Source organism: Dasypus novemcinctus, chromosome 9 (genome assembly GCF_030445035.2).
Source record: "Dasypus novemcinctus isolate mDasNov1 chromosome 9, mDasNov1.1.hap2, whole genome shotgun sequence".
Lineage (NCBI taxonomy): Eukaryota > Metazoa > Chordata > Mammalia > Cingulata > Dasypodidae > Dasypus > Dasypus novemcinctus.
Genome location: NC_080681.1, coordinates 42,180,668 through 42,207,156, shown reverse-complemented (window position 1 = coordinate 42,207,156; position 26,489 = coordinate 42,180,668). Strand labels below are relative to the sequence as shown.

The window sequence follows — 26,489 nt, the reverse complement described above, 5'->3', positions numbered from 1 at the left end:
CCAATAGACACCAAGAACAGACAACCAGGGGAGGGGGGGAAATTAAATAAATAAATAAATCTTTAAAAAATAAAAATAAAAAAAAAAATAAAAGATATCTGAGAGATACCTGAAAGATAATGAGTTGACTTTTGGCTCTCTTAAGTTTTGTTGCCTGTGGTACAGTAATTCATTCATTTGCTCATTCGTTCAGTATCTTTTTTTAGCAATGAGCTAAGCCAGACATGTGGTTGGATATGTCCAGTTGGCAGTTGAAAATTCAGTTCTGAAGATTTAAATGCATATCAGGCTGCAAACATGGAAAGGTAAATCACTGGTGTGCTTAGAGGCAATGGTTGAAGTTAAGGGGATAGCGACCTCCAGGAGAGCATGCAAGAGTGAGAAAAGAAGTCTCAAGACGGAGCTCAGGGGAAAACTAATCTTTAAGTGTCAGGGATGGAAGAGCCTAGGAAAAAGTTGTCACAATATTTAGATAAGGCCTTCTCCTAATTGTTTTTTGTTGTTGTTTTGTGTTTTTAAAATTTTGCAAATACAAATTCTTCAGACATTTGAAAGAATTTATATGATATTCCTAAACACCAGGTAAAAATCTTATCTTCACTAGGGATTACTCAGTCTTAGAAATGTTATAAATCCATAAGCCTCTTAAATATTTTAATTGAAGTTGGGTGTAAAAATTAATTTAGAGCAATTACAGCAGTACAATGTGTTCTGTTATTAAATTCTGCTAGCTTACAAATTAGGCGGTTATAATTACTTTTTAAGGAAAGGGGGATAACTGTTCAGAAAAATGAGCTTCACTGTAAGAATCTCTTAGGACTCAATCACAGAGAAAATGAAGTTCTTCAAGGATTTATTTAATCTTCATCCCTTGAGTCTCACACTTCCAGTTCGAGTCAAACCCTAGCCAAGGTTATTTTGGCAAGAGGAAACTGTAACACACTGGAAGTTCTGGGACTCCCACGAGACCCAACCCAACTCGACTTCCTTTCCCTAACGCCGGCACCCAACGGCGGGTTCCTAGGAGCGCCCCAGCTCGCCGCTGGGAGTAAGCAAGCATTTCAAGGAGTCCGACTCGGCGATCTTCACAGCCCTCTTTATTCCCGTTCCTAGAGACCGCACCCGAGATTCTCCTTCGGGTGCGAAGCGTGGACCGAGTCTGTCCGACCTGGGGTCAGGCAGGGTCACTGCCACCGTTATAGAAGTTGCACAACTCCCTTCCCGCGAATAGGGAACGGTTGGACTTGGCCGCGTCTCGCGTGGGTGACGTCACAGGATAGCAACCAATCACAAGCCAGTACTGAAAGAGACTCTCAGGGACTGGACACTGTATTGGTGGCAGCACTTTGTCAATCTTGCCATAGGCTTCGCCTCTTTTCTCTTAGCAACGGATGCGTTCTAGCAACAGCCCGCCAGGCAATTACGGTTTGTGCTCTTGGGACCTGTTTTTCTGAATTAGGAGAGTTCAACCTCCCACCTTAAGTTCCCGAGGGAGCTTTCCTCCAGGCACCTTAAAGAATCTTCTTTTCCCTTCAGTTTAGCGGTAGCAGGTAAGGAAAACTCAGAATGGGAAAGGGGACTTGGAAAATTTTTAAGTGTTTCATTCACTGTGCCTGGACGCAGTGAAGAATACAAAAAAGTGCAAGCCTTTCCCTGTTTGCGAAGAGCGTCCAGCCTAGCTGGGGAGACAAAAAGAGCAAGGGGAGAGGAAAGTACACTTGAGGGCACAGATTGTGTGCCTGGCACATAGCTCAATAAATACTGAATGAATGAATGAATGAATGAATGAATGAATGAATGAATGAATGAATGAATATGAAGACAGCATGATGGCGATTATTCATCCATATATGGTGTCAAGGAAGAAAATGACTGTTGTGGGCTGATATAATTACAGAGATGACTTCAGGACTGTTAACAGAGAACTGGAGCAGATAAGAGTGAGGCAGATGAAATGGAACATTAACTCTTAGAAAGTAAGGACCTTGTGTTATTCCTCCAGGGACTGGTCTACCCAGTACCTAATTGCTGTTCATAACCATTGTTCTTCCCCTCCGCATCCCAAGTATGCTGAATGCTGGGAAATCTCTCATGCAGCTCTGAGTTTGAAGACTTCTGCTTTTGCAGAGGCCTAGAACAATTAACTACTAGGTATAGTGTAATTAGAAAGTTGAGAACAAGATTGTCTAAAGCAATTTGGAGAGATGTCAAATTGAAGTAGAGCCCTGAAGGATGAGTAAGGCTTAAACAAGCAGAGAAATGTGTGCATGGTCTGGAGCAGGAGGGGTGGGGAGTGAAGGGGGTTCTCCAGAGGAGGGGCGGGGAAATACCTGGACGGGTTGAGAATAGATGTTAAATCCTATGAGGCTGGAGTAGAGCTAGAAGTGTGGGTGCCATGAGGCAGATTATGAAAGGTGTTTAAGGTCATGTTTGCAAATTTTAACTCTCTCCTGTTTTGCAAAGTGTGGTCCCCAGACCACCATTGCAATGCTACCTTGTCATGCTTTTAAAAATGCAGATGCGAGACACCTTGTAATGCTTTTATTTATTCATTGTTTTAAAGATTGATATTATTTATTTCTTTCTATCCCTCTCCCCCATTATTTACACTCACTGTCTGCTCTCTGTGTCTGTTCATTGTGTGCACATCTTCTTTTTTATGAGACACCAGGAACCAAATGTGGGACCTCCGATGTAGGAGGAAGGCACCCTATGGCTTGAGCCATCTCTGCTCCCACATGTTATGTCTCTCATTGTGTTTCCTCATTGTGTCATCTCATTTTGTCAGCTCATTGCATCAGTTCACTGTCTTGCTTGTCTTCTTTAGGGGGCACCAGGAACCAAACCTGGGATCTCCCATGTGGTAGGCAGGTGCCCAGCGGTTTGAGTCACATCCACTTCCCTTTGTAATGCTTTTAAAAATGTAGAGTCCCAGGCTCACCTCAGACCTGGGGTACATTTCTACACTGCTGGAGATCATGGCTGTGGACAAGAGGGACCACAAAAAAACATTATACAAGGAAGTGACTTGATAAGTGACTTGACTGCATTTTAGAAAGAGAGTTCTGAAGACCCACTCTGTGGATGATTGTCCTGGTTAGAACAGAGGCAGAGAGACCAGTTAAGTGTCCGTGATCTAGGTCACTGTGGGGATCTGCAGATACAATTCAGGTAGTCAGTGAACTTGTTGGGGAAAAAATTACATGTCTATTTTTCAATAAGTGCTAATTGAAATGTGTTCCGTTGGTAACAAACCACAATTGTATTGGCAGGAACTATGGCTTTGTCACCAAAAGAAATTACTCTTTTCATAATACATTATGGATGTTGCTACTTATTTCTGCTCATCATTATCTCAGAAGTAAAGTAGTTACTTCTGCTAATATTGTGATTTAATGTATTAATAAAAGAGGCACATGAATTATTATATCAGAATTTAAAAAGCGATTTGATAACTATTTCAATATAATCTGTATCCTTTGTCAACTCATGTTTTTCTTTGAGGCACAGGCTTCACCAGGCTGGGATAATAACTCATGGCAAGAAATAGTTTAAGAACTCCTGGTCTAGGAGGACATGCTGAAGCAGAGGAGTCTATGGGAAGGGCTTGGGATTCTAGAGATATTACAAAGGGAGAAATGAAAGGAAGTGGCATCTACTTACATGAGTAAATATCCAATCCACTTCCAAAGAAGTGGAAATGGGTGTGGAAAGGAAGAAACAAGAGTTATTTTAAAGTTGGAAACGGACTTTGGCCCAGTGGTTAGGGCGTCCGTCTACCATATGGGAGGTCCGCGGTTCAAACCCCGGGCCTCCTTGACCCGTGTGGAGCTGGCCATGCGCAGTGCTGATGCGCGCAAGGAGTGCCCTGCCACGCAAGGGTGTCCCCCGCGTGGGGGAGCCCCACGCGCAAGGAGTGCGCCCCGTAAGGAGAGCCGCCCAGCGTGAAAAGAAAGAGCAGCCTGCCCAAGAATGGCGCCGCCCACACTTCCCGTGCCGCTGACGACAACAGAAGCGGACAAAGAAACAAGACGCAACAAATAGACACCAAGAACAGACAACCAGGGGAGGGGGGGAAATTAAATAAAAAAATAAAATAAATCTTTAAAAAAAAAAAAAAAAAAAAAAAAAAAAGAGTTATTTTAAAGAAAGTATAGGCAGGGTTTTGCGATACATTTTTATCAGGAATAAAGAAGTAGAGTTAAAGAAAGTTTTAATAATATTAGCCTGGAAAACTGAAGAAGAAGAAGAAAAAAATATAAATACATACGTATATATATATATATACATACATTACATAAAATCCTGCTGCCAGAAAGTTGATGGTTGGGAAAAGGACCCAATTCTGAAGGAATGTAGTGAATTTAGTTTTGATCATGTTGAGTTTAAGTGAAATACAAGACTGGGACACAGGTGAGCACTTGGGACTGGACATGTGATTGGTAACAATCTGCCTAGAAGTAATGGGAGTGGATGAGCTCACCAGTGAGATGACTACAGAGAGAAAAGAGCAGCAAAATTTACAAAGCCACTATGGTGGGATAATAGATTATACTCTCTGAAACAGGCAGAGCTGGATTTATAGACTGATTTTTAGCAGCTCTGTGAGACTGGACGATTTACTTACCTCTCTGACCTCAGTCACTCCACTGGTGCAGTGGTGATTTACTTTCTCTGAAGGCTGATATGAAATTTACTGAGAACCTACATAAGGAACTTCATAGTAGAGAGCCTACCTATACAAGGTAGTAATAGCCAATGTGTTTCCCTTGTCCCTTTTAGCTAGGGGTGTAGGTAACTATTTGAAGATACAAGTAACCAGAGAAACTAATAAAGGGACAGGAGCCAGGAAAAGGAAAAGAAATCATTACTGGAAATAGGAATGGAGTATAAGAGATGCAGGAGGACCAGGACAATGCAATATAACAGAAACCAGATCTGCTGCGTCTCTTATTGTCTCTCCTCTGTGTCTCTTTATGTTGTGTCATCTTGCTGTGACAGCTCTCTGCATGGGCCAGCACTCCGCGTGGGTCAGCTCGCCACATGGGCCAGCTTGCCTTCACCAGGAGGACCTGAGCATTGAACCTGGACCTCCTATATGGTAGACCAGAGCCCAATTGCTTGAGCCACATCTGCTTCCCATTATTTATTATTATGATTGCTTTCTGTGTGCCTTGGCTTTTTCTCCTACACTAAATGATAAATTCCTTGAAGATAGAAATAGCACCTATCCCATAGTAGAAATTTACGAATTTGTGAATAATGATAATAAGTGATCAAAAAATGTCCTGACTATAGAAGACAATAAAATCTATACTTTAGTTTTCAAAAGCTAGAGAAGCATACACAGCCTGAACTGTTTTTTTAAATGCCAAGACTTGCAAAATGCCTGTTTATGAAATCAACCTGTCCCCTGCAGTCACCTAACATATTCGGGGTGGTCCTGCCTAAACTGTTAGCATGCTGCTTTATTCTGTGCTTATAGTTGTCTTGCCATCACCTAATTAAGATACTAAAACATAACCTTGGAGAAAAATTCTTTTTGTAACATTGATATAAAGATAGTGGTTCTGAATGGGTGTGGTTCTGGGGGGGCAGAATATGTGGAACGTGGGGCATTCTTAGGTCTTTGGGATTGTTCTGCATGATACTGCGATGACAGATACAGGCCATTATACTGTATATACCTATATTTTGTGAAGACCTATAAAATTGTACAGTGCAAGGTGTAAATCATAATGTAAGCTACAGATCTTGGTTAGTAGTGATGCTTCAATATTTGTTCATCAATTGTAACAAATGTACCACACTACTGAAAGTTGTTAATAATAGGGGAAAATGCGAGAGGGAGAAAAGTGAGGTATATGGGAATCTCCTATATTTTTGATGCAACTTTTCTATAATCGAAAACTTCTTTAAAAATAAAGTTTATTGACAGCAAGTGGAAATGACAAGGTTGGGGGGAGAAAGAAAGAAAGAAAATAAATCTTTAAACAAACAAACTAACAACAAGCAAAACGAACAAAAAAAACACAACTCAGGGGAGCCGATGTGGCTCAGTGGCTAGCGCTGGCTTCCCACATACAAGGTCCCGGGTTCAATCCCCAGACCACAGTGCCTAAAAAAAAGACTGAAGCAGAGGGAGATTTTAGATAGAAGAAGAGACAGAGCCACACAGAGGAGGAGGTGATATGCAGAGGGAGGCAGAGATTGGAGTGATGTGACCACAAACCAAGGAAAGCCTGGAGCTACTATAGGCTGGAAGATTCCCCTCTAGAGGAGGGGTTCTTCACCTTTTTTGTTCCACAGACGCCTTTGCCACTCAGGTGAAAGCCACAGATCCCTTACGAAGTCCACACCAGACTGTGTGTTATTTAATAAATATATCACACCTGCAGCAGCAGTCCCCACAAGAAGAATGCTTTTTTAATTTATTTCAATTCAAGCTCATGGACCCCTGGTTAAGGATGCCTGCTCTGAGCCTTTCTAGGGATCACAGACCTGCTGCCACTTTGATGTAGGTCTTCTGACGGCCGGAACGTGATTCAACACATTTCTGTTGTTTAGGCCACACAGTTTGTGTTAATTTGTTATGGAAGACCTAGGAAACTAATATACTGACCTTGAAAACGGAAAGTTCTCTGTAAACAAAATCTAAATTTGGAAGAAAAAACAATAGCTTATTATATGGGGAATAAAAAAGAAAAATGCTTTTTTCTCAAATCTTTTTATATGCTGAACATACTGATAGCATCATGCTTTCTTGTGCCTTTGTACGAGGAATGACTGATGTCTCATAAACGCAATTCAGGTCAACTCGCTGTGAGGTTATTGTGGGCATTACACATAGGGAAGAAAAGGCAAGAGCCCTGCGCTTGGTGAACTTACAACCGAGTGAGAAAGATGAGCAGTTTAGACAAGTAGTTAAAAGACTACAACAAGTAATTGGTGGTAGATGGTGTTTTCAGCACAGCCGGGAACCCAGTTGTTCATTAGCATGGTGGGAGGGGAGAGGTGGAGTTCAAGCATTTTGCCTGCATCTTGAAATATGAGCAGCACTGTGATACTCTCAGAGAATAAGGGGAAAGGAATTCCTTGCTGAAGCCAGTGTTATTGATCATGGACAAATTGCAAAACATAGACTAATCAGAATCATCAGCATTGGTATAGAAATAGTTATCTGCATGTGTGTGGAATGGGGGTCCTTTTGGGAGGTGAGTATGGTGTGCTTATCAGAAAATGACTGAAATGCCCAGGAGAACCTTGAAGCTTTGTCAGGTTTTAGTAGAGACTTAACAAAAAGCAACGATTCTTGGAGACACATTGACCAGGCATGAAGATGTCAGTCTTGGGTCTTATTCTAAATCCATCTTTAAAAGAAAATGAGATGGAGACAAGCATGGCAAGCTTACAAATACCTTGGGAAGAGAGAGGATGATGACCACCTAGACAGGGCCAGCTAACTGAAGAAGACAGGGGAAAGCAGTGCTTCCCTAGGGAGGACCCTGAATGAAGAGAGGTGCCCGTGCTATAGGTCTTCTCAGCATTAAAGAACTCATGGGTGCGCATCAGCCAATCACCCACAGATATAGGCAATGAATGGAGGCACATAAACCAGTGTGTGCCTTACAGGTGAATGAAGTGAAGAGAGGAAGTTAATAACAGTTTAAATCATTGTACTATGTTTTGGTGGTTTAGAACTGTATATCCCAGAAAAACATGTTCTTAAACTGAATCCACTGCTGTGGGTGTGAACCCCTCGTAAGTAAGACTTTTTGGTGAGATTGCGTCAGTTACGATGTGGCTCTGCTGAAGCAGGATAGGTCTTAATTCCTATTACTGGAATCCTTTATAAGCAGAATGAAATTCAGCCGGAGAGAGAGAAAGCCACAGAGGGAGCAACCAGAAACTGAACATCAATGGAACACAAAAGAGAAAGGGGAGACCAGGAGACACTGCCATGTGCCTTGCCATGTGACAAGCAAAGGACCAAGGATCACTGGCAGCCAGCCCCAGAACACTGCTGTCTTTGGGGAGAAAGCATCACCTTGGCGATGCCTTGACTTGCACTTTTTTCCTAACCTCAAAATCATGAGCCATTAAATTCCCTTTGTTTAAGCCACACTTTGCAGGCTATTTGCTTGAGCAGCCAAGGAAATGAAAACATATATAATTACAGTTTGTATCATTTATCCCTTTACTTGCAGGAGTTATTGTCTTGAATAAGTAAAAGCATCCTCTTGAATAAACAGAAGCATCATAAAAGGATGTAGCCCTAGACAAGTCTGGAAAGTTAATTTGGAACCTGAACCTGGATGGCTCTGAGTGCATTGTTTACCTTAATCAGTGGAGTGCTGTATTAGTCAGCCAAAGGCATCCTGATGCAAAAACCCAGAAATTGGTTGGCTTTTATAAAGGGTATTTATTTGGGGTAGGAGCTTACAGATACCAGGGCATAAAGCATAATTTACTTCCCTCACCAAAGTCTATTTGGAGCAAGATGGCTGCTGATGTCTGTGAGGGTTCAGGCTTCCTGGGTTCCTGTGTTCCTGGGGCTTGCTTTACTTTGGCTTCAAGGTTCCTTCCTTCCTGGGGCTGGCTTCTCTTTCCTCTGTGTGCTGACTTCCCAGGGCTCTGGTTTAAGTCTTCAGCATCAAATCCAAAATCAAAATTCCGACATTAAAAGCCCTCAACTCTGTCCTTTGCCATGTCTTTTATCTGTGAGTCCCTACCCACGAAGAGGTCGGGACTCTACACCCTAATCATAACTCAATCATGCCCAGGTACAGATCAGATTACAAGCATAATCCAATATTTCTTTTCGGAATTCATCAATTATATCAAACTGCTACAAGGGCTATCACAGATTTTGAACTGTTACACAGAGGACTTACCCAGCACCCACTTCTCTTGGCACCCTCCAATGTCTTTTACTGTTACCATGGAAGGTAGAAAATGTGTCCTTTGTACATTGGTAGCAAAAGGTGTTCTGGAATGCATGTATTCATTTACAAAGAAAATAGGTGTTTTTATGTAAAAAAATATTTTAATTGAACGCTTAAATATTTCTCAGTATGACCTTTCACAAATTCTGTTTTGAAATTCAATCAGCTATAGTGCTTTGAAAGCCAATCATAACACAAGTCATTGAGTTGGGCATAACTTTTATTTTAGGAATAAGTGAAATTATCTTTTCTGATACTCTTAATAATAATGATTTGATTTCAGTAGGGAACAGGAAAAACGTGGTAAGCATTTCAGAGTAATCTTCGTCAATGATATCTGGTATTCAAAAATTTTCATGATCTTTTACTAGTCAATTTAATGGGAAAAATAAGATTTGGAAAATACAATACTGCTTGAAACATGTAATTACCTTTATGAAAACATTTTCAGTAAGCTCTGCTATCATTTTAAATTTTTTTCTTATTAATAGTGTTTTTCTTTTAGTAAAAAATTTATAGTAAAGGGAAGTGGCTATGGCTCAATCAGTTGGGTCCCATCTACCATATGGGAGGCCCTGGGTTCATGTCCTGGGGCCTCCTTGTGAAGACAGGCTCACCCACACACTGCAGAGAGCTGCAGGCCCGTCAGGCTGTAGAGAACTGACTCAGCAAGGTGATGGAACAAAAAGGGAGACAAGCAAAAACACGGAAGAGCACACAGTGAACAGACACAGAGCAGACAGCAAGGAAGCTGCAAGGGGGGCATAAATAAATAAATACAGACACAGAAGAACTCACAGTGAATGGACACAGAGAGCAGACAGCAAGCAAAAAGCCACAAGGTGGGACTTAAAATATTTTTAAAAATATGTAATAAAAATGTCCTATTTTAACCATTTTTAATTGTACAATTGAATGCTATTAATTACATTCACAATGTTGTGATACCATCAGCCCGTCCATTGCCAAAATTTTTTCAGCAGCTCAGGCAGAAACTCTATACACAGTAGGCAATTAAGTCCCCATTACCCAATCCTTCCAGTTTCTGATAAACTCTAATCTCCTTTAGTCTCTGTAAATTTGCTAAGCCCTTATGTAATGTAAAAGTAATATATTTTATTTCAGATTTGTTTTTAAAAAGAAATTCTGCATAAAAAAATAAACCCTGAATAAATGTATATATTGAAGATATGCAGAATACATTATTTTTTAAATTTAGATATCTCCAATTATGAGTAATTTGTTTTCCAGACATAAAATTGGTAGAATTTCTTTTTAAGATTTATTTATTTATTTCTCCCACTCCCTCCATTGTCTGCTCTTTGTGTCCATTCGCTTTGTGTTCTTCTGTGTATGCTTGTATACTCGTTAGGCGGCTTTGGGAACTGATCCTGGGTCCTTCCAGAGTGGGAGAGAGGCGATCATTCCCTTGTGCCACCTCATCTCCCTGTTCTGCTGCATCTCTTATTGTCTCTCCTCTGTGTCTCTTTTTGTTGCGTCATCTTGCTATGTCAGCTCTCCGTACGGGGTAGGGTGGCTCTCTGCATGAGCCAGCACTCTGCATGGGCCAGTTTGCCGCACAGGCCAGCATGCCTTTACCAGGAGTCCCTGGGTATCGAATCCTGGCCGCCTATATGCTAGATGGGAACCCAATTGCTTAAGCCACATCTGCTTCCCTGGTAGGATTTTTATCATTTCCAGTTACTAAAATTAACTGTAAAATTTTGCCCAAAACACAAATACGGTGTTAAGTAGCTACCCCCAAAGTAGTAATTTTCAGTTTAGACTATAGTCACCAGGTTGATCTCAGCTCATTGTACCATCTGTGGTACTAGCAACTTAGACAGTGTGCCTTTTAATTAAGAAGGCTTATAACATCTAAAATCCTGTAGACCAATGTGATGGTTGGGCTAATGTGTCCGCTCAGCCAGGTAATTGTGCCCACTTTTTTGGTCAAGTAGGCACTGGGCTAATTGTAATAAAAGGACATTTATGGACTTTAGTCACCAGTGACTTTACTGCATAGATAGCTGATTACATCTACATCAGAGAGATTGCCGTTAGCAATGAGTGATGCTTTATCCAATCAGTTGAATACCTTAAAAGGGGAAGTGATTTCAACATTCAGAGACAAATTCCCAGCTCATCTTTGGACAGCCAACGTCTCCCAGAAACTCATCGAGGACCTTCATTGGAGTTTCATGGGAGCCCCTGGTTTGCAGCCTGCGTGCGGAACCTGGACTTGTGCATCCCCATGGTCATGTGAGAGACTCTTATAAAATCTCATACCATTGACAGAATCCTCTTGATTCTGTTTCCCTAGAGAACCCTGACTAATACAATCAACTCGATTTTTCCTTTTTTCTGGTCACTAGTCCATATTTTAGAAGCAGGAGTTAATATTTATGAAGGTAGTAAAGGTGCTGTTTAGGTAAAGGAGCCTGAATTTAATGCATATTCCAACATTGTCCCCAAATATACTGCTGTTAAATTGACTGTTTTCCTCTGAAAATTAGAAACTGAATAAAATTACCTAGAGATAGCAGCATTTGAAAAGAAACAAGCACATGTGTTTACTTTGACCATTTCTTGGGGTGATTATATTTAACTGATGCCTATATTCAGACTTAATGCTGATGCAGCACTTCCTATTTCCTGGAACCTGACCTGTTAAAATGTTACTACACATGGCAAAAGGAAATTAAGGTTACAGATGGAATTACAGTTGCTAATGACTGACCTTAAAATAGAGATTATCCAGGGTTATTCAGGCAGACCCAATGTAATTGCAAGGACTTTCAAAACTGGAAGAGGGAGACAGGTAAGAAGGTCAGAGTAGGTGATGTGAGAAGGAGTCTGCCTGCCTTTGCTGGTTTTTCCAATGAGGAACAGGGCCACAAGCCAAGGAGTGTAGGTGACCTCTAAAGCTGGAAACAGCAAGAAAACAGATTCTGCCATAGAGCTTCCAGAAAGGAAAGAACTTAGCCCTGCCAACACCTTGATTTTAGACACTGAGCTATAGCCTTTTGAACTACAGAATTGTAAGGTAATAAATTTGAGTTATTTTAAACCACTAGGTTTGTGATAATTTGTTACAGCAGCAATAGGAAACTAATACAGCATGCATACAGATTATCCCACAGATCATTAGTCAAAAGTCTTTTTTTTAGACTAGATATTCACAGGCTAAGAATGGCAGAAGGGAAGGAAACCAAGGAGTTGTTAATTCAACACATTTTTTGCAGGGGTGGTGGTGGTGGTGGTGGTAGATACGTACACTGTGCCAGTGCCAACCTCACAAAGCTCACAGTACAGTTTACAGTCTAACTTCACATGCCCCAAACTGACCTAATCTTCCCTTCCAAATATGATCTTCCCATGGGATTTTATCTCAATAAATAACAATCCTATCCTTTCAGATCTTTAGGCAAAAATCATTGAAGTCATCCTTCATTTTTTTTCTATTGGATCCTATATCCAATTCATCAGCAAATCCTATTGGCTCTACTTTCAAAATAGACCCAGAATGCAATCACTGGTCTCCATCCCACTTTCACCTCCTTGGTCTGAACTGCCATCATCTCTCCCACGGATGGTTGCATGTCCCTTAGTTGGACTCCCTTCTTTAGCCCTTTCCTTCCTGCAACTGAAAAGTTGGGTCAAACCTCTTCATTGCCGAAAATTTTTGAAGTAGGAATTGCTAAATTTAGAATTTATGTTTGCAGGCTTACAAGGCATTGATTAAATCATAAAATCATGCCTTCCTACATAAAGACAATGATTTTTTAAAAAAGATTTTTATTTTATTTCTCTCCTCTTCCCTCCCCCCCCCCCCCCGTTGTCTGCTCTCTGTGTCCATTTGCTGTGTGTTCTTCTGCATCCGTTTATACTTTCAAGCAGCACGAGGAAACTGCATCTCTTTTTTGTTGTGTCATCTTGTTGGGTCAGCTCTGTGTGTGTCAGTGCCACTCTTGGACGGCCTGCACTTTTTTTTTACGTGGGGTGGCTCTCTTTGCGGGACGCACTCCTTTCATGTGTGGTTCCCCTATGTGGGGGCGCCCCTGCATGGCATGGCACTTCTTGCACACGGCAGCACTGCATGTGGGCCAGTTTACCACATAGGTCAGGAGGCCCTGGTATCGAACCCTGGACCCTCCATATGGGAGGCGGATGCTCTATCAGTTGAGCCATGTCTGCTTCCCTGATTTTATTTTTAATATTCAGTTCTTTGTTAGTGTACTTGTCATTCCAGTAAGCATAGATTTAATACATGAATAAATAACTACAACCAATTCAAACAAAGCAAATGAAAATGAGATTAAAGAGTCCTGATCAAATTAAATACTTTACAGCTTTCAGTTGAAAGATTTAAAGGTTAGGCATATAACCTAATAGCACTAGGAATGTACAATATCAATTATTGAAAAAAAAATAAATGATTCACAGCCATAGAAATTATTTTAATATTAGTATGTATTCTTTCTTTTATAGACAAACATTTCTAACATATAGAAAACTAAACATTACTGCATTTACCCCAAACAGCACTGACTATGCCATAGGTAACCTGGTCCAAAACACTCAATTCTATATATAGGCCATGGTATTGAATGCATGGTTATATTAGTAGTTTTAAGAAAGGTGTATATTTCCAGAAGTATGTTAAATACACAAGTAGTTCTATAAATAACAAAAAGTACCAGTAAAAATGTTTAGATTATAAATTCCAAAATTTTCTAATACTTTAAAGAGTTTTCAATATATGTCGTTTGAGCAGTTAGTTTGGTTACAGTTTTAAACTAATAACTGATAACCCTCTAGAGGTAAACTATGTAACACTGCACAACTTCCCAAGGAAGGTAACTTGAAAACTCTGAAAAGTGATTCCATTTATTCTAATTAACGTTTGAGATACTAAAAGAATAAATGACAAGAAATGCTTTGAAATTTTCAGTTCTTCCTATTTCCACCAAAACGATTCATATAAATTTAAGATCCAGAGTGCTTAAGAATATGTCTTCAAAGTAGGCTTATCGCTAGAGTATTTTGATCAAAAGACATAGTCTTAATGCTTCTAATAGGTAATTCTAACCTAAAATTAAAATCTTGGTTTGAAAACATCAAATTCAATTTCAAAACAATTCATTGGTGCAGTTACTAAACAAAAAATAAAATCAGGGTGAAAATGTGTAGCAGTCACAGATTACTAGAGTGGAAAAAACTGTATTTTCCCATAAAGACTATGAAAATATAAAGCCCAAAGTCAGTGACAACCAAAGTCCACATATAAGCATTGTTTAAAAATAGAATGTTTTCCAAAGCTTTTTATGACATGTCAATGAATCATTACAGTTTAAGACCTTATAAATCAAGGTTAAGTTATATATATGACTACGTTAATTTACATACCTTTAACAATGTTCAACTGATATACGTAATCTATAGACATCTACAGGAATACTTAATGCCCCAATATATCATCTCTCAGTACTGGATGTTTATTGTTTTATAGTTTGGTTACTTTCAGCATCAAGAAGCCTTTTTAGAGAAAGAGTTCCTTCTCTTTCCATGAGTCTCTAAAGTGTAGGTAACAAAATATAAAATTAAACAAGATTTATGTTTAGTAAACTAACATATTCATCGTGACTGCATATAAACATAACAGTCATCATAAAGCCTATAAAGTATATCCTCAGTTTTATATTAATAAAAGAAACGCAGATTATCTCAAGGTAAAAAATACAGTGCTGGCTGCTAAAAAGCTCTTTGTTGCATTAGGACACGCAATAATGAGCAAGACTTTAGAAAATATTAACACGTTCCCCCAACTTTTATAATTTAAGCATGAATTGCACTGCAGCAGCAGGATGCTTTTTAAAGGCTGGCACTATATAGCTTCATTTATAATGAAACATAGTAAACTGTTAGCATTAAATTACAAGGGATAATCTGGTACAGGTAAGAGTGTGAGCACTGGAGCCATTCCACGTGGACTCAAACCCTGACACTACCTCTGGTGAGTTACTTGACTTCTTGGTGCCCCCATTTTCTCCTTGTAAAATGGGGGTGAAGATAATAATAACAACAACAACTACCTAAAAGGGTGGTGAAGAGTAAAATTAAAATACACAAAGTACCTAGAACTGCACTGGCTCTCAGTAAACACTCAACAAATGTGGGCTATTATTATTAGCATTAGAAAAACTAAACGTGGAAAATATGAAGGAAAAAATGTATATACACCAGCACTCACACTTTGGTCAAGATTGTGTAATCAAGGGACTAGGTATAAAATAAAACTTAAGATAGTATGACTCTGCGCTATGAAATACTTTTCAATTTGTCTTATGGTTTATCAAAAATGAGGCAAACCAGTCTGGGATGACTGGAATGACGATAAGGATGGTGATGAAACATTTTCCCACTAAATCCTCACAACCACCCTGTGAGGTGAGTTTTATTATTATCGCCATTACACAGATGAAGAGACTTAGAAACGGTAAGTAATTCACCCAGTGTCGAGTACCTATTACAGTAAAAGACAGAGCCTGTTTAAACTCTGCTGGTCAGTCCCAAAATCACACTCTTAACCCTTTAACAAGGCAGGAGGCTGCAGGCAAAGGTGAGTACTGAAGAGATTGCAAGGATTTCTGTCAATATGACCTTGACCTGCATTATGCCCTGTCAAAATGTATGAGCAATTCTACAGAAAACTTTAGAAAGGCATTCTCAGGGCAAATAGGACCATAGCGGTTACAAATACACATTCTAGGGTTCAAGTCCTATTAATATTATGCTGATTTAAACATTACACACATGTAATGCATGTTGTGGGCCTGTGTCTCCCAATGGACTTTACGTAATTTTTTTTAAGATTTTTTTTTCTCTCCCCTTCTCCACCCCCCCCCCAGTTGTCTGCTCTCTGTGTCCATTCACTGTGTGTTCTTCTGTGGGAGTGTGTGTCTCTTATTGTTGCGTGTGTGTGTGTATGTGTGTTGTTTGTGTGGCACCATTCCTGGGCAGGCTACACTTTTTTTGCAATGGGTGGCTCTCCTTATGGGTGCACTCCTTGCAGGTGGGGCTTCCCTACGCGGGGGACACCCCTGCATGGCAGGGCACTCCTTGCGCACATCAGCGCTGTGCATGGGTCAGCTCCACACGGGTCAAGGAGGCCGGGCGTTTGAACCGCGGACCTCCCATGTGGTAGATGGATGCCCTATCCATTGAGCCAAATCCACTTCCCTCCTCGTGGACTTTAAGCTCATCTTTACAGCTCAGGCACCCAGGGCAGAGCACCCACGTGGCAAGGAGGAACAATTTCGGTGAGAAAGGGAGGAGAGGGGCGGTGTTTCCCATTAGGCCCTGTGGCAGGGCCTCCGGCTGAAGCGGAGCTTTGGGGTCACCTCCCCTGGGACAGCGAGGTTTTATCAGTAAGATTTTTGTTTCAATAAACCCTCAGTCACAGAACACCCATCCTATGAAAGTCCATATGGATATAGCTGAATGTAAAGTTTAGACAGTGTATTCTTGTGTTCATTGAATGAGAATGCTTAGTTGAAATTTTAAACCAGAATTTACTAATGATGTCACCTCTTTATGCAGCCCAAGCGGGAACCATGGCTCCAAAAACTCAAAAAGGTGGCCTTCAAAAGAAAAAGCATGGCAAAAAAAACCAAACATTACCTGGTAGGAACAGTCTTTCATTTAATGGAATTTTTAATGGATTTAATATTTGTATAGATATTAACACCAAAATGATTGCAGTTTTAGGTATCAAGTAAAATGAAATTTTTTTTGCAGTCATAATGTGAACCCCTGCTGAATTAAATATATGGAATTAATTCTTACTTTTGATTCAGTTTCATAGCAACATCGATTAAATGTCATATAATGAATGCCATAGCAAATATATTGATAAGAGATAATTCCTTGGGAAAAACAGCTACTCAGAGTTTTTAAATTTAATTACTCATAAAATAGTTTAAGCCCTTGTATATTTTCATTTATGTTTTGAGGTTTGGGAAAAGATTGCAATAAGCTAAGAGACATGTTTGATTCCAAAATGTAAATTTGGCATTCTTTTTTACATTCTAGTTCCTGAAGAAGAGATGCCTGTATCTATGGAGACCTTGGGTAAGTGGGAAGACAATTTAGAAATTATGTCCCACTTGGATAATATTTTAATATGAATAAGAAAGCAAGTATAACACAAATTGAAGCGACCAATCAAAATATGCATGGGCTATAATTACATCATGTCATTTAGAATATAAAGTGAAAAAAATTAAAGAATAAAAAGTAAGAGTAGAAAAGAGCATTTCAACCTGAGAAATAAAGTTGAACCAAGTAGCCCTTTGAAAATCCAGCATTATATGATTATTGAAAGACTATTTGTAGCTATAAAATATGGTAAGTCTGCAAGTTATTACTTTAATATTCTAATAAAAGTATTTTTCAACTCTGTCTCATGGGCTTTATTTATCAGTACTTTGTGGTAAGGTTTGTATTTAATTTTCTGTGGACTCTGTGTTCCTTCCCTATTTTTACTTCTGGTACCCCTCATCTTCCAGAGCTGCTAGAATTTCTCACTGGTGGCTCATTTCAGGGAAAATAGTAATGTAGTAAATGCAGCTATAAATAACATACAGTTGCATGGGAGTCTACACTTAGTCTATGACTACAAATTCGTTATTGCACAGTGACAGGGTGATGAAGCTGGGACCATTATCCAAAATTCAGTTTCCATGGTCATATTGCCTGCTTCTCTTCTGGGCATGTCAATTCTCCCTCTGCCTCGCTCTTAGAAGGCCACCTGTAATCAGATTTCGGGCTCACCTGGATTATCCAAGATACTCTCTCTGTGTTTTTTTTTTTACTTAATCACATCTGCAAAGACCCTTTTTCCTTATAAGGTAACATTTACAAGTTCCAGGAATTAGGACCTGAAATTTTTGGGTGACCAATTTTCAGTCTACTACAAGAGTCACCCTAGATTCCTTTCTCACCCTCAAAAGTTCCCCACGCCCAGCTAAACCAACCCAACTCCTAACAATTCCACTTCTAAAATATATCTCAAATCCATCCACTTCTCAGTATCTCTGCCCCTGCAAGCTTAGTCCAAGTTGCTACAAGCCTCACCTTAGGCTTAACTGGTCTCACTGCCTTAACTCTTGGCCTCCTTCAATCCATTCCCCACACAGCAGCCTGACCATGTCTCTCCTGGTTAAACCCTCCCAACGGCTTTTAGGTTTGGGGTTGTTTTGTTTTTTTGTAACTGGGAACTCCTTACAGTGGTCCATGAATCTCTCCATGCCTCAGCTCTGCCTCCCTTTCTCACCTTGTCCCTTCCTCCCCTAACATCTGCCAGCCTTGCTTAGCCCAGAACATACCAGAACTTCACATGCCTCAGGGTCTTTGCTCTTATTTCTCCCGCTGCCTGGATAGATCTTCCTGTAGATCTTTATGCAACTACTTCCTCATCATTCAGATCTGGATTCCAGTCCCTCCTCTCAGAAAGGCTTTCCTTCACTTCTCCTTTACCTTCAGTTATTCTTTCTCCTACTACCCTGTTTTATTGCCTTCATAGCACTTGCCACAATTCTGAAGTTAAAGTATTTGTTTCTACAGTTGTAGTCTCTTTACATGTATACACATTCTTGTTTGTACTCATTCTTTCTCTTATATACACACACACAGAGAAGCTCCTGATCCCAGGGCCTAGCACAATTCTTGACATAGAATAAACACTCAATAAATATGGCACTCCTTGCGCGCATCAGCACTGTGCGTGGGATAGGCAAGTTCTTTACCTCGATTGTTGTGATGTTTCACAGGCATAGATGGACACTTATCAAATGTACAAACTTTAAATATGTGCAGTTCATTGTATATTATTAAAGCTGTTTTTTTTTAAGTATGCAGCAACCAAAATGGAAAAAAGGTATGGTTGAAATGCATGGGATTATTTAAACTAACTCTGTTTCAATGTGCAGGGCAATAGAGAGGTAACCTATGATTTATATTGCAAGGCCATCTTTCTTGTGCACACACGAGGATTCTGAGGAGTGGGTTATATAGAGCTCAAGTCTGTCATTGGCTTCCACCCTATTAGGCTACTAGATAGATAACAGTGTGGAGAAGGAGCAGGGCACTCTTCTGGGCTCTGATTTATTCACACACTAGAAAGCATGGCGTGGAGGTTAGAGAGAAGCGACCCTGATTTGGATCGCAGTGCCCCCATTTCCTACTCCCAGCAGCTAATCTTGGACATGTTACTTGAACCATCCAGGCCTCAGTTTCCTCAGCTGAAAAATGGAGACAACTGTAGTAGCCACGTCAGAATGTTGCTATGAAGACTAAATGGGTGAATAATGTGCATAGAGTGCTTAGAATAGCGCTTGGCGCACAGCGGCTGCTCCACAGAAGTTACTCTAATTTATATCACTGTTTTTTGCTCACACTCTTGGGCCTGAGGCCCGTCCCAGCCTGGCGCCCTGACCACAGAGCCTGCCCTTGTGGCAGGCACTTCTGGTCTCAGTCTGCTTCAGGGGGCCCCAAAGACCTCCTCCTGCGCCACCTCCTTTGCCACTCTGCTCAAGGCTCATTTGGGCCCCCTCAGTGCTGATCACCACAGGCTCATTGCTATATGCTGTCCTCAGCGTGGGCCTTAAAGCCACCAAATACAAAAGTTCTTTTCATAAATTTAGCCAGAGACCCTTTGGGGTCCCTGGAAGCCTTAGGCCTTGCTCTGTTTAGTTTGGCTGCAGAGCTGGTGGGACAAGGAGATACTAGACTTGTAGGGGTTTTGTGTGGTCTTTTTGGCTGCCAGTAGTCTGCAGCTATTAACTGGTTTCCAACCCCAACTAGAAACAGTCTACTAGTTTTACTAACTTCTAGATAAAGGAATTTTAGATCCAATATTAAAGTTGCCTTGAAAATGTCCATTTAGTGTGAAAGGTCATTTTTGTGAAAAATATTAAGCTTGTAGAATTTGAAGAGGTAACACAGAATACAGGCTTTGTCACTGCCTTTCCCATTTCCTTGATGCCAGGAAGTTTTCTGGTCTTCCTGGTGCCTGTTTGAAAAGGAGGGACACCTCCTTCTTGGCACCAGCCCAGTGTGGGTCTCACAGTTCCACCTAGTGGTGGAACCTAGTGCAAAATTACGGAACTTTTATTATGCCTTTGACTATACAAAATTACATTGACAGGATGTTTTTGAAGGATTACTTGTATGAGAATCAACTCAACAGTTGCCTGTTGAGTGTCTCCTATGTGCCAGAAGTTATGCTAAGTGTTTTGGGGTAGTGGAGAGATAAAAATGGGAAGTTAGTCCCTAATTTATGATTCATATAATTTATGAACAACTTTTATCCCAAATGTTTGATATACCAATGGATGCGATTTCGAATGTATTTTCTCATATAATCAGTGTATGCAAACCATCCTTGAAAAAAACAAGTTGCTTTAAACAATTGTACCATAAGACCTCAGCATGGGGGTGAGCGGATGTAGTTCAAGTGTTTGAGCACCTGCTTCCCACATATGTGGTTTGGGGTTCAATCCCTGGCCTGGGTACTAAAAACCAACAAACAAACAACAAAAACAAACTCATGTAGGGGGGTGAGTTTCTATGGGAAAATAAGCTCGAAATTCCAACTTGAGAGGCCCTGCCCGGTTCTGCCCTTGTTGGCCCATCTATTGAGACATAGGCGGGGGAATGTCAGGACATCCAGGTGTGCAGGGGCTGGAGAAGAGTGACAACAGCTTTCAAGTTGGAAAGTTTGAAAGGAGAGGAATGGTTGATGGGGCCTAGATGGCTGAGGGGGGTGGACAGGCTGGAGGGGCAGGCGGGTCTCCTGATTGGATGTAAGGGCAGAAAGGCAGTGCCTGGGCTCATCAGCTCATGTGCAGGGTGGCAGGTGGTGGCAGGATTTTGTACTATAGAGACCCTGTTCCCTTTGTGAAAGAGGAAGCAAGGTCACCTAGTGAGAGGGAACCACTGGCAAGGGAGTGAGGTTGGGCGTGTTCTAGGAAAGCGATTCCAATTTGAAAGAGCCTAAAGAGATTTTATCTTTTGACCCCATCACTTCACTTTTTACATCTATCCAAAGAAAATAATTGAAATGTGATAAATATTTATACACTAGGTATTTATTTGTGGCATTTTTTTACAAAAATTGGAAACAAATGCGAAAGAAATATGCCCTCCAATAAGAGTGGTTTTAAAATTATGCTACAGAATTAAATTAATTTAAAATGATGTTTGAGATTATTTAATGTCCCAGTAAAATATTTGTGGCATTAAATGTAGTGTTAAAGGAAGTAAGTACTAAAAGCAGAATTTAGAATTCCATATAAAGTACTATATAGAGATTTGGTAGAGGTAATACAGCAAAATATTAATAGAGATTCTCTCTGTAAGATGATATGGGTCATTGTTTGTTTCTCCTTTTTACCTATTCCAAAAATTTTTTATAATGAGTCTATTTACTTTTTAAAAAATTTACTGAAGTATATCACTCATACATAAACATACATAAATAAGAAGTGTACAGTAATAGTTGTGAACTTACAAAACAAACATGTATAACATCATACAGGACTCTCACACCTTACCCTACTACTAATACCTTACATTGTTGTTAAACCTTTTTAACTGATGATTAAAGAGCATTGTAAAATATTACCACTAACCAAGTATTCTCCCCCAACACCCCCATTATTATTATCTTTATATCATTTATATTTGAACATACATAAGCAATAACTGTATAGTAAAATTTGTGAACTTACAAAGAAACATGCATAACATCATACAGGGGTCACATACATCAATCCTCCACCAACACCTTGCATTGTCATGAGATGTTTGTTACAAATTATGAAAGAATATTGTTGAAATCTTACTACTAATTATAGTCCTTATATTTGGTGTATTTTCCCCCAATCTGCCCTATTATTATTTTTTAAATATATTTTTTATGACAGAAGTTGTAAACTTATAAAACAATCGTGCACATATGCAGAATTCCCAAACAACACCCCTCTGTCAACACACCACACTGTGTTACACCACACATTTGTTACAAATAATATAATATCATCTGATACCACATCCATAGCATACATTTGGCACACGTTTTCCAGACAGCCCCATTATCAACACAGTACATCTTTGGCATAGATGCAAGAATATATTATTACTGCTAACCACAGTCCATAGGTCATTCCAGTTCTATCTTTCCCATGCTTCTCCACATTCCCACCACCCTGCAATAGTGATGTACATTTGCTCTAGCTAACAAAGAACACTCTTGCATCTGTACCATCAACCACAATTCTCATCTGCCTCTTGGTTTACTGTGCTATTCTGTTCCTAGAATATTCTCTAGCATTCTGTTAATTGGCATATACATACCTAGACTACTATTTTTAGCCACATCCCCATTTATAGACTAGCTGTTACTATATGTTACCATTCACTCTATACATTTCCACACTTTTACAGGAAAGCTGAATAAAACTGCCGCATACATTAAACATCAGTAGTCCATCTCAGCCCTCATCTTATCTTCTTTAAGTATCCACCACCTACCACCAGGTCTTGAAGCTATTTTCCTATAATTCTTCTAGAAGCTTTATGGTTCTTGCTTTTATTTTTAGGTTTTTGACCCATTTTGAGTTAAGTTTTGGATAAAGTGTGAGATAGGGGTCCACTTTCCTTCTTTTGGCTGCAGATATCCAGTTCTTTCAGCACCATTTGTTGAATGGTCTGTTCTGCCTGAACTTTGTGGGTTTGACAGGCTAGTAAAAAACTGCTTGACCATACATGTGAGGGTCCGTTTCTGAATCATCCATTTGGTTCCATTGGTCTATGTGTCTGTCTTTATGCCAGTACCATGCTGTTTTTATCACTATAGCTAGGTAATATAATTTAAAGTCTAGAGAGGAGAGTTCACTTTTCCTTTTTAAGATGTTTCTGGCTATTCAGGACCCCTTACTCTTCCAAATAAATTTGATAATCATGCTTTCAATTAAAAAAAATTCTGGTGGACTTTTTATTGGGACTGTATTAACTCTGTATATCAATTTGAGTAGAACTGACATCTTAATGATATTTAGTCTTCCAGTCTGTGAGCATGGAATGTTCTTCCAGTTATTAAGGCCTTTTTTGATTACTTTTAACATTGAGTTGCAGTTCTCTGAATACAAGTGCTTTACATTGTTGGTTAAGTTTATTCCTGACTTTTTGAGTTTTATCTGTCATATTTTATTATCACCATTCTTTTGACACTTTTAGTTACTTTTATTGATATAATCTTCATTTCTAGACTCTCTTCTAGGCCTTTCTCTCCTTTCTTTTCTTTTCAGGCTTTAGCATACTTTTAAAAATTTCCTGAAAATCTGGTCTCTTGCTTAGAAATTCTCTCAGTTTCTGTTTATCTGTGAATATTCTAAACTTGCCCTCATTTTTGAAAGACAATCTTACCAGATATAAGATTCTCTGCTGGAAGGTTTTCTCTTGTATTATCTTAAATATATCACACTACTGTCTTGCATTCGTGGCTTCTGGTGAGAAATCAGCACTTAATCTTATTGGGTATCCCTTATATGTTATGCATTGCTTTTCTCTTGCTGTTCTCAGTGTTCTCTCTTTGTCTTTGGCATTTGACATTCTGATTAGTATGTGTCTTGGAGTTGGTCTATTTGGATTTTTTCAGATGGGAGGGCATTAGCTTCTTGGACATGGATATCTATGTCCTTCAATAGGGTTGGGAAATTTTCTACCATTATTTCTTCAAATATTCCTTCTGCCCCGTTTCCATTCTCCTCTCCTTCTGGGACAACCATGACAAGTATGTTTGCACATCTTTTGTTGTCATTTAGTTCCCTGAGACCTTGTTCAATTTTTTCCATTCTTTTCTTTATCTGTTCTTTTGTATATTCACTTTCAGAGGCCATTTCTTCAACCTCACCAATCCTTTCTTTTGCCTCTTCAAATCTGCAATTTTATGATTCCATTGTTTTTTTAAAATTTCATTTATTGTGCCTTTCATTCCTATAAGATCTATTTTTCTATGTATGCTTTCAAATTCTTCTTTGTGCTCATCCAATGTTCTATTAATATCCTTAATCTCTTTAGCCATCTCATTGAATTTGTTAAGGAGATTTGTTTGAACATCTACGATTAGTTGTCTTAACTCCTTTATGTCATCTGGAGTCTTATCTTTTTCCTTCAACTGGGCCATATCTTCCTGTTTCTTGGTGTGGATTGTAATTTTTTGTTGGTGTCTTGGCACCTGACTTTCTAGAATATTTATTCTGGGTGCAGTTTTCCTCTTTAATTTAGTACTTCTTGCCCTTTCTCCCTTGCTGATTGTGCAGTAACACCAAGGATGTAGTTGGTGCTATAAGCTGTGGAGGCTCAAGCTACCCTCATTACCCCAGGGACCAATGAAGCTTCTCCCAATTTTCTCCTTTGCTGACAATAGGGACAGAGCCACACCTATGTAGAATAATCCAAGTTGTGCAGGCCTAGACTATAGTTGCCCGGAGAGAATGATGAAGCTTCAAGTCCCTTTCTCCCCTGCCTGGGGCAGGGATGGAGCTGCAGGCTTGGACAGCAATCTATACAGTGCTAGCCAAATGTACCTGCAGTTACCTAGATAGGCTGGTGCAGGCCTGCCAGCCTCCTCACTTCCAGAAGTGGGGCTGATGCCTAGGCTGGGGCTGCAGGCTGATCTGGGTAAAAGAAACTGGTTCTTCCCTTCGCTGTGATTTTCGGTCAGCCCAGCTTCTACTCATGCTGGGAGCAGAGTCAAAATAGTGGCCACTTTCAGACCTGGACAAGTTCAAACTTTAGCTGTTCTTAGGGTTATACTTTAGCCAGCCCAATCTACCAATCAGTAGCTGAAATAGGTGGCCAACTTCTCCTCCTCCCCTGTTTTTGGGAAATGGAGCTTCCAATTCCAGCCACATTATAACTCCTGGGGCACCTTGTACTGCCAAAGTAGGATGATCACCGGCCTCTGCAGCTTGGTCGGTAATTTCCTGGAGAGGCTGGTGCAGGTCCCTGCAGCTTGTTGGAGGTGGGGTTGGGGCTTATGTTAGAGCTGCAATCTGATCTGGATGGAAAGAAGCCAGTCCCTACCAGCAATGTGATTTTCTGTCCACCCTGCTTCCCATCATGCCAGGCGTGGAGTTAAGATGGCAGCTCCTGGCCTCTTTCTGGCTTGGACAGGCTCAAACTTTAGCTGTTCTCAGGATTATACTTCAGCCTGCTGAATTTACTCATCAGTAGCTGAAGTTGGTGCCCAACTGTCTCTTCCTCCCACATTTTTTGGAAGTGGAGCTTCCAGTTCCAGCTGTGGAACAGTTCCCGAGGTGGCTTGTGCCTCCAGTGGAGGATGGGCACTGGCCTCTGTGGTGTGGAGTGCTCTACTACGAGTCTTCTCTGCAGATAGGCAGTCTCCACCTTCCATTCCTTCAAGGATGTGGCAGGATGCTCTTCTGGCCTCCTAGAGCCCCCAAACAGGTGCTTCAGCTAGCTCCAGAGAGCTCTGGGTGTTTACTAACTACCCTGTAGCAGGAGCTGGCCCTAGGAGCCCCTTACTCCACCACCATCTCTCAAGTCTATTTATTTTTAAAATAAGAACAATTTTTAAATCTTTTTAAATTTTAATCAAGAGAGTATTTAAAACAAACAATAATTGCATGTTTCTTATTGCTATTATTTTAAGTGGTTATATTTAATGTCCAAATTTCCCTGTGTCATTACTAGGTCATCCAGAAATTTTTCCTTTAGTATTAACCACCAAAACCCAGGAACTATTTAACTGTCGAATAGATGAAGATATCACAGATAAAAAACCTTATATGCTTATCAAAAAAGTAGATATTATTGAGGACCTTCATAACAGAGCTGCAGTATCTGATTTCCACCCAGTCAAAAAAATTGTCCAGGTAAATACAATATTTATCTTTATTTCTCATTTTTCCTCAAGAGGTTCCTGTTCCTGATACACAATAACAAGTTGGAGAGAGTGTTTAGTTCAAATGTGCCATTCCCATTACCTTGGACAAATGATAGCTTTTCCATGCCTCCTTTGGAATCTTGTTTGATGATTCTGTGAAAAACAGTCCTATCAATGACTGGTCATCTTATTCCACACCCAGGGAAGCTCATCCTTTCCCAGTTTTAACTAGAATAGGAACTTACCTTTTTTCCCCCATATTGATTTAATTGGTTCGTTTTAGTTCTGTCTTGTCTCCAAACATGCTACAGAACACACCATCGAATAAAAGTGGTCCTGCTCTCTTCTCTTCAGAAAGGAAATTGCATGGTATCTTTTCCTGGACCCATTGTGTTTTCAGAACTTTTTTGAAGGAAATAAAATAATTTTCCAATTGGGGATCATTAACCATAGATTAGCACAAGTTATCTTTTATACTCTATGATTGATTTAGTAGAGAAATAGAAATTTTGTGTGTCTGTGTCTGAACAAACTGAATGACCACTGAACATTAACCTTCTCTGTTACTT

The 26,489-nt window shown here is 40.0% G+C and overlaps 1 protein-coding gene across 3 annotated transcripts in view; it reads left to right on the top strand.

Annotated features, from left to right (window-relative positions):
• Window positions 1-1,383: 1,383 nt before the first annotated feature.
• DNAI3 (dynein axonemal intermediate chain 3) overlaps window positions 1,384-26,489 on the top strand; it is a 106,270-nt gene continuing 81,164 nt past the window's right edge. The window contains exons 1-4 of one of the 3 annotated variants that reach the window (XM_058303233.2): window positions 1,384-1,550; window positions 16,548-16,631; window positions 17,040-17,078; window positions 25,728-25,909. In XM_058303233.2, coding sequence (XP_058159216.1) covers window positions 16,562-16,631; window positions 17,040-17,078; window positions 25,728-25,909 — 291 coding nt within the window. In that variant the 5' untranslated portion in view covers window positions 1,384-1,550; window positions 16,548-16,561. The remainder of the gene's footprint in view (window positions 1,551-16,547; window positions 16,632-17,039; window positions 17,079-25,727; window positions 25,910-26,489) is intronic. The other 2 variants (XM_058303234.1, XM_058303236.2) reach the window with 2 other exon arrangements.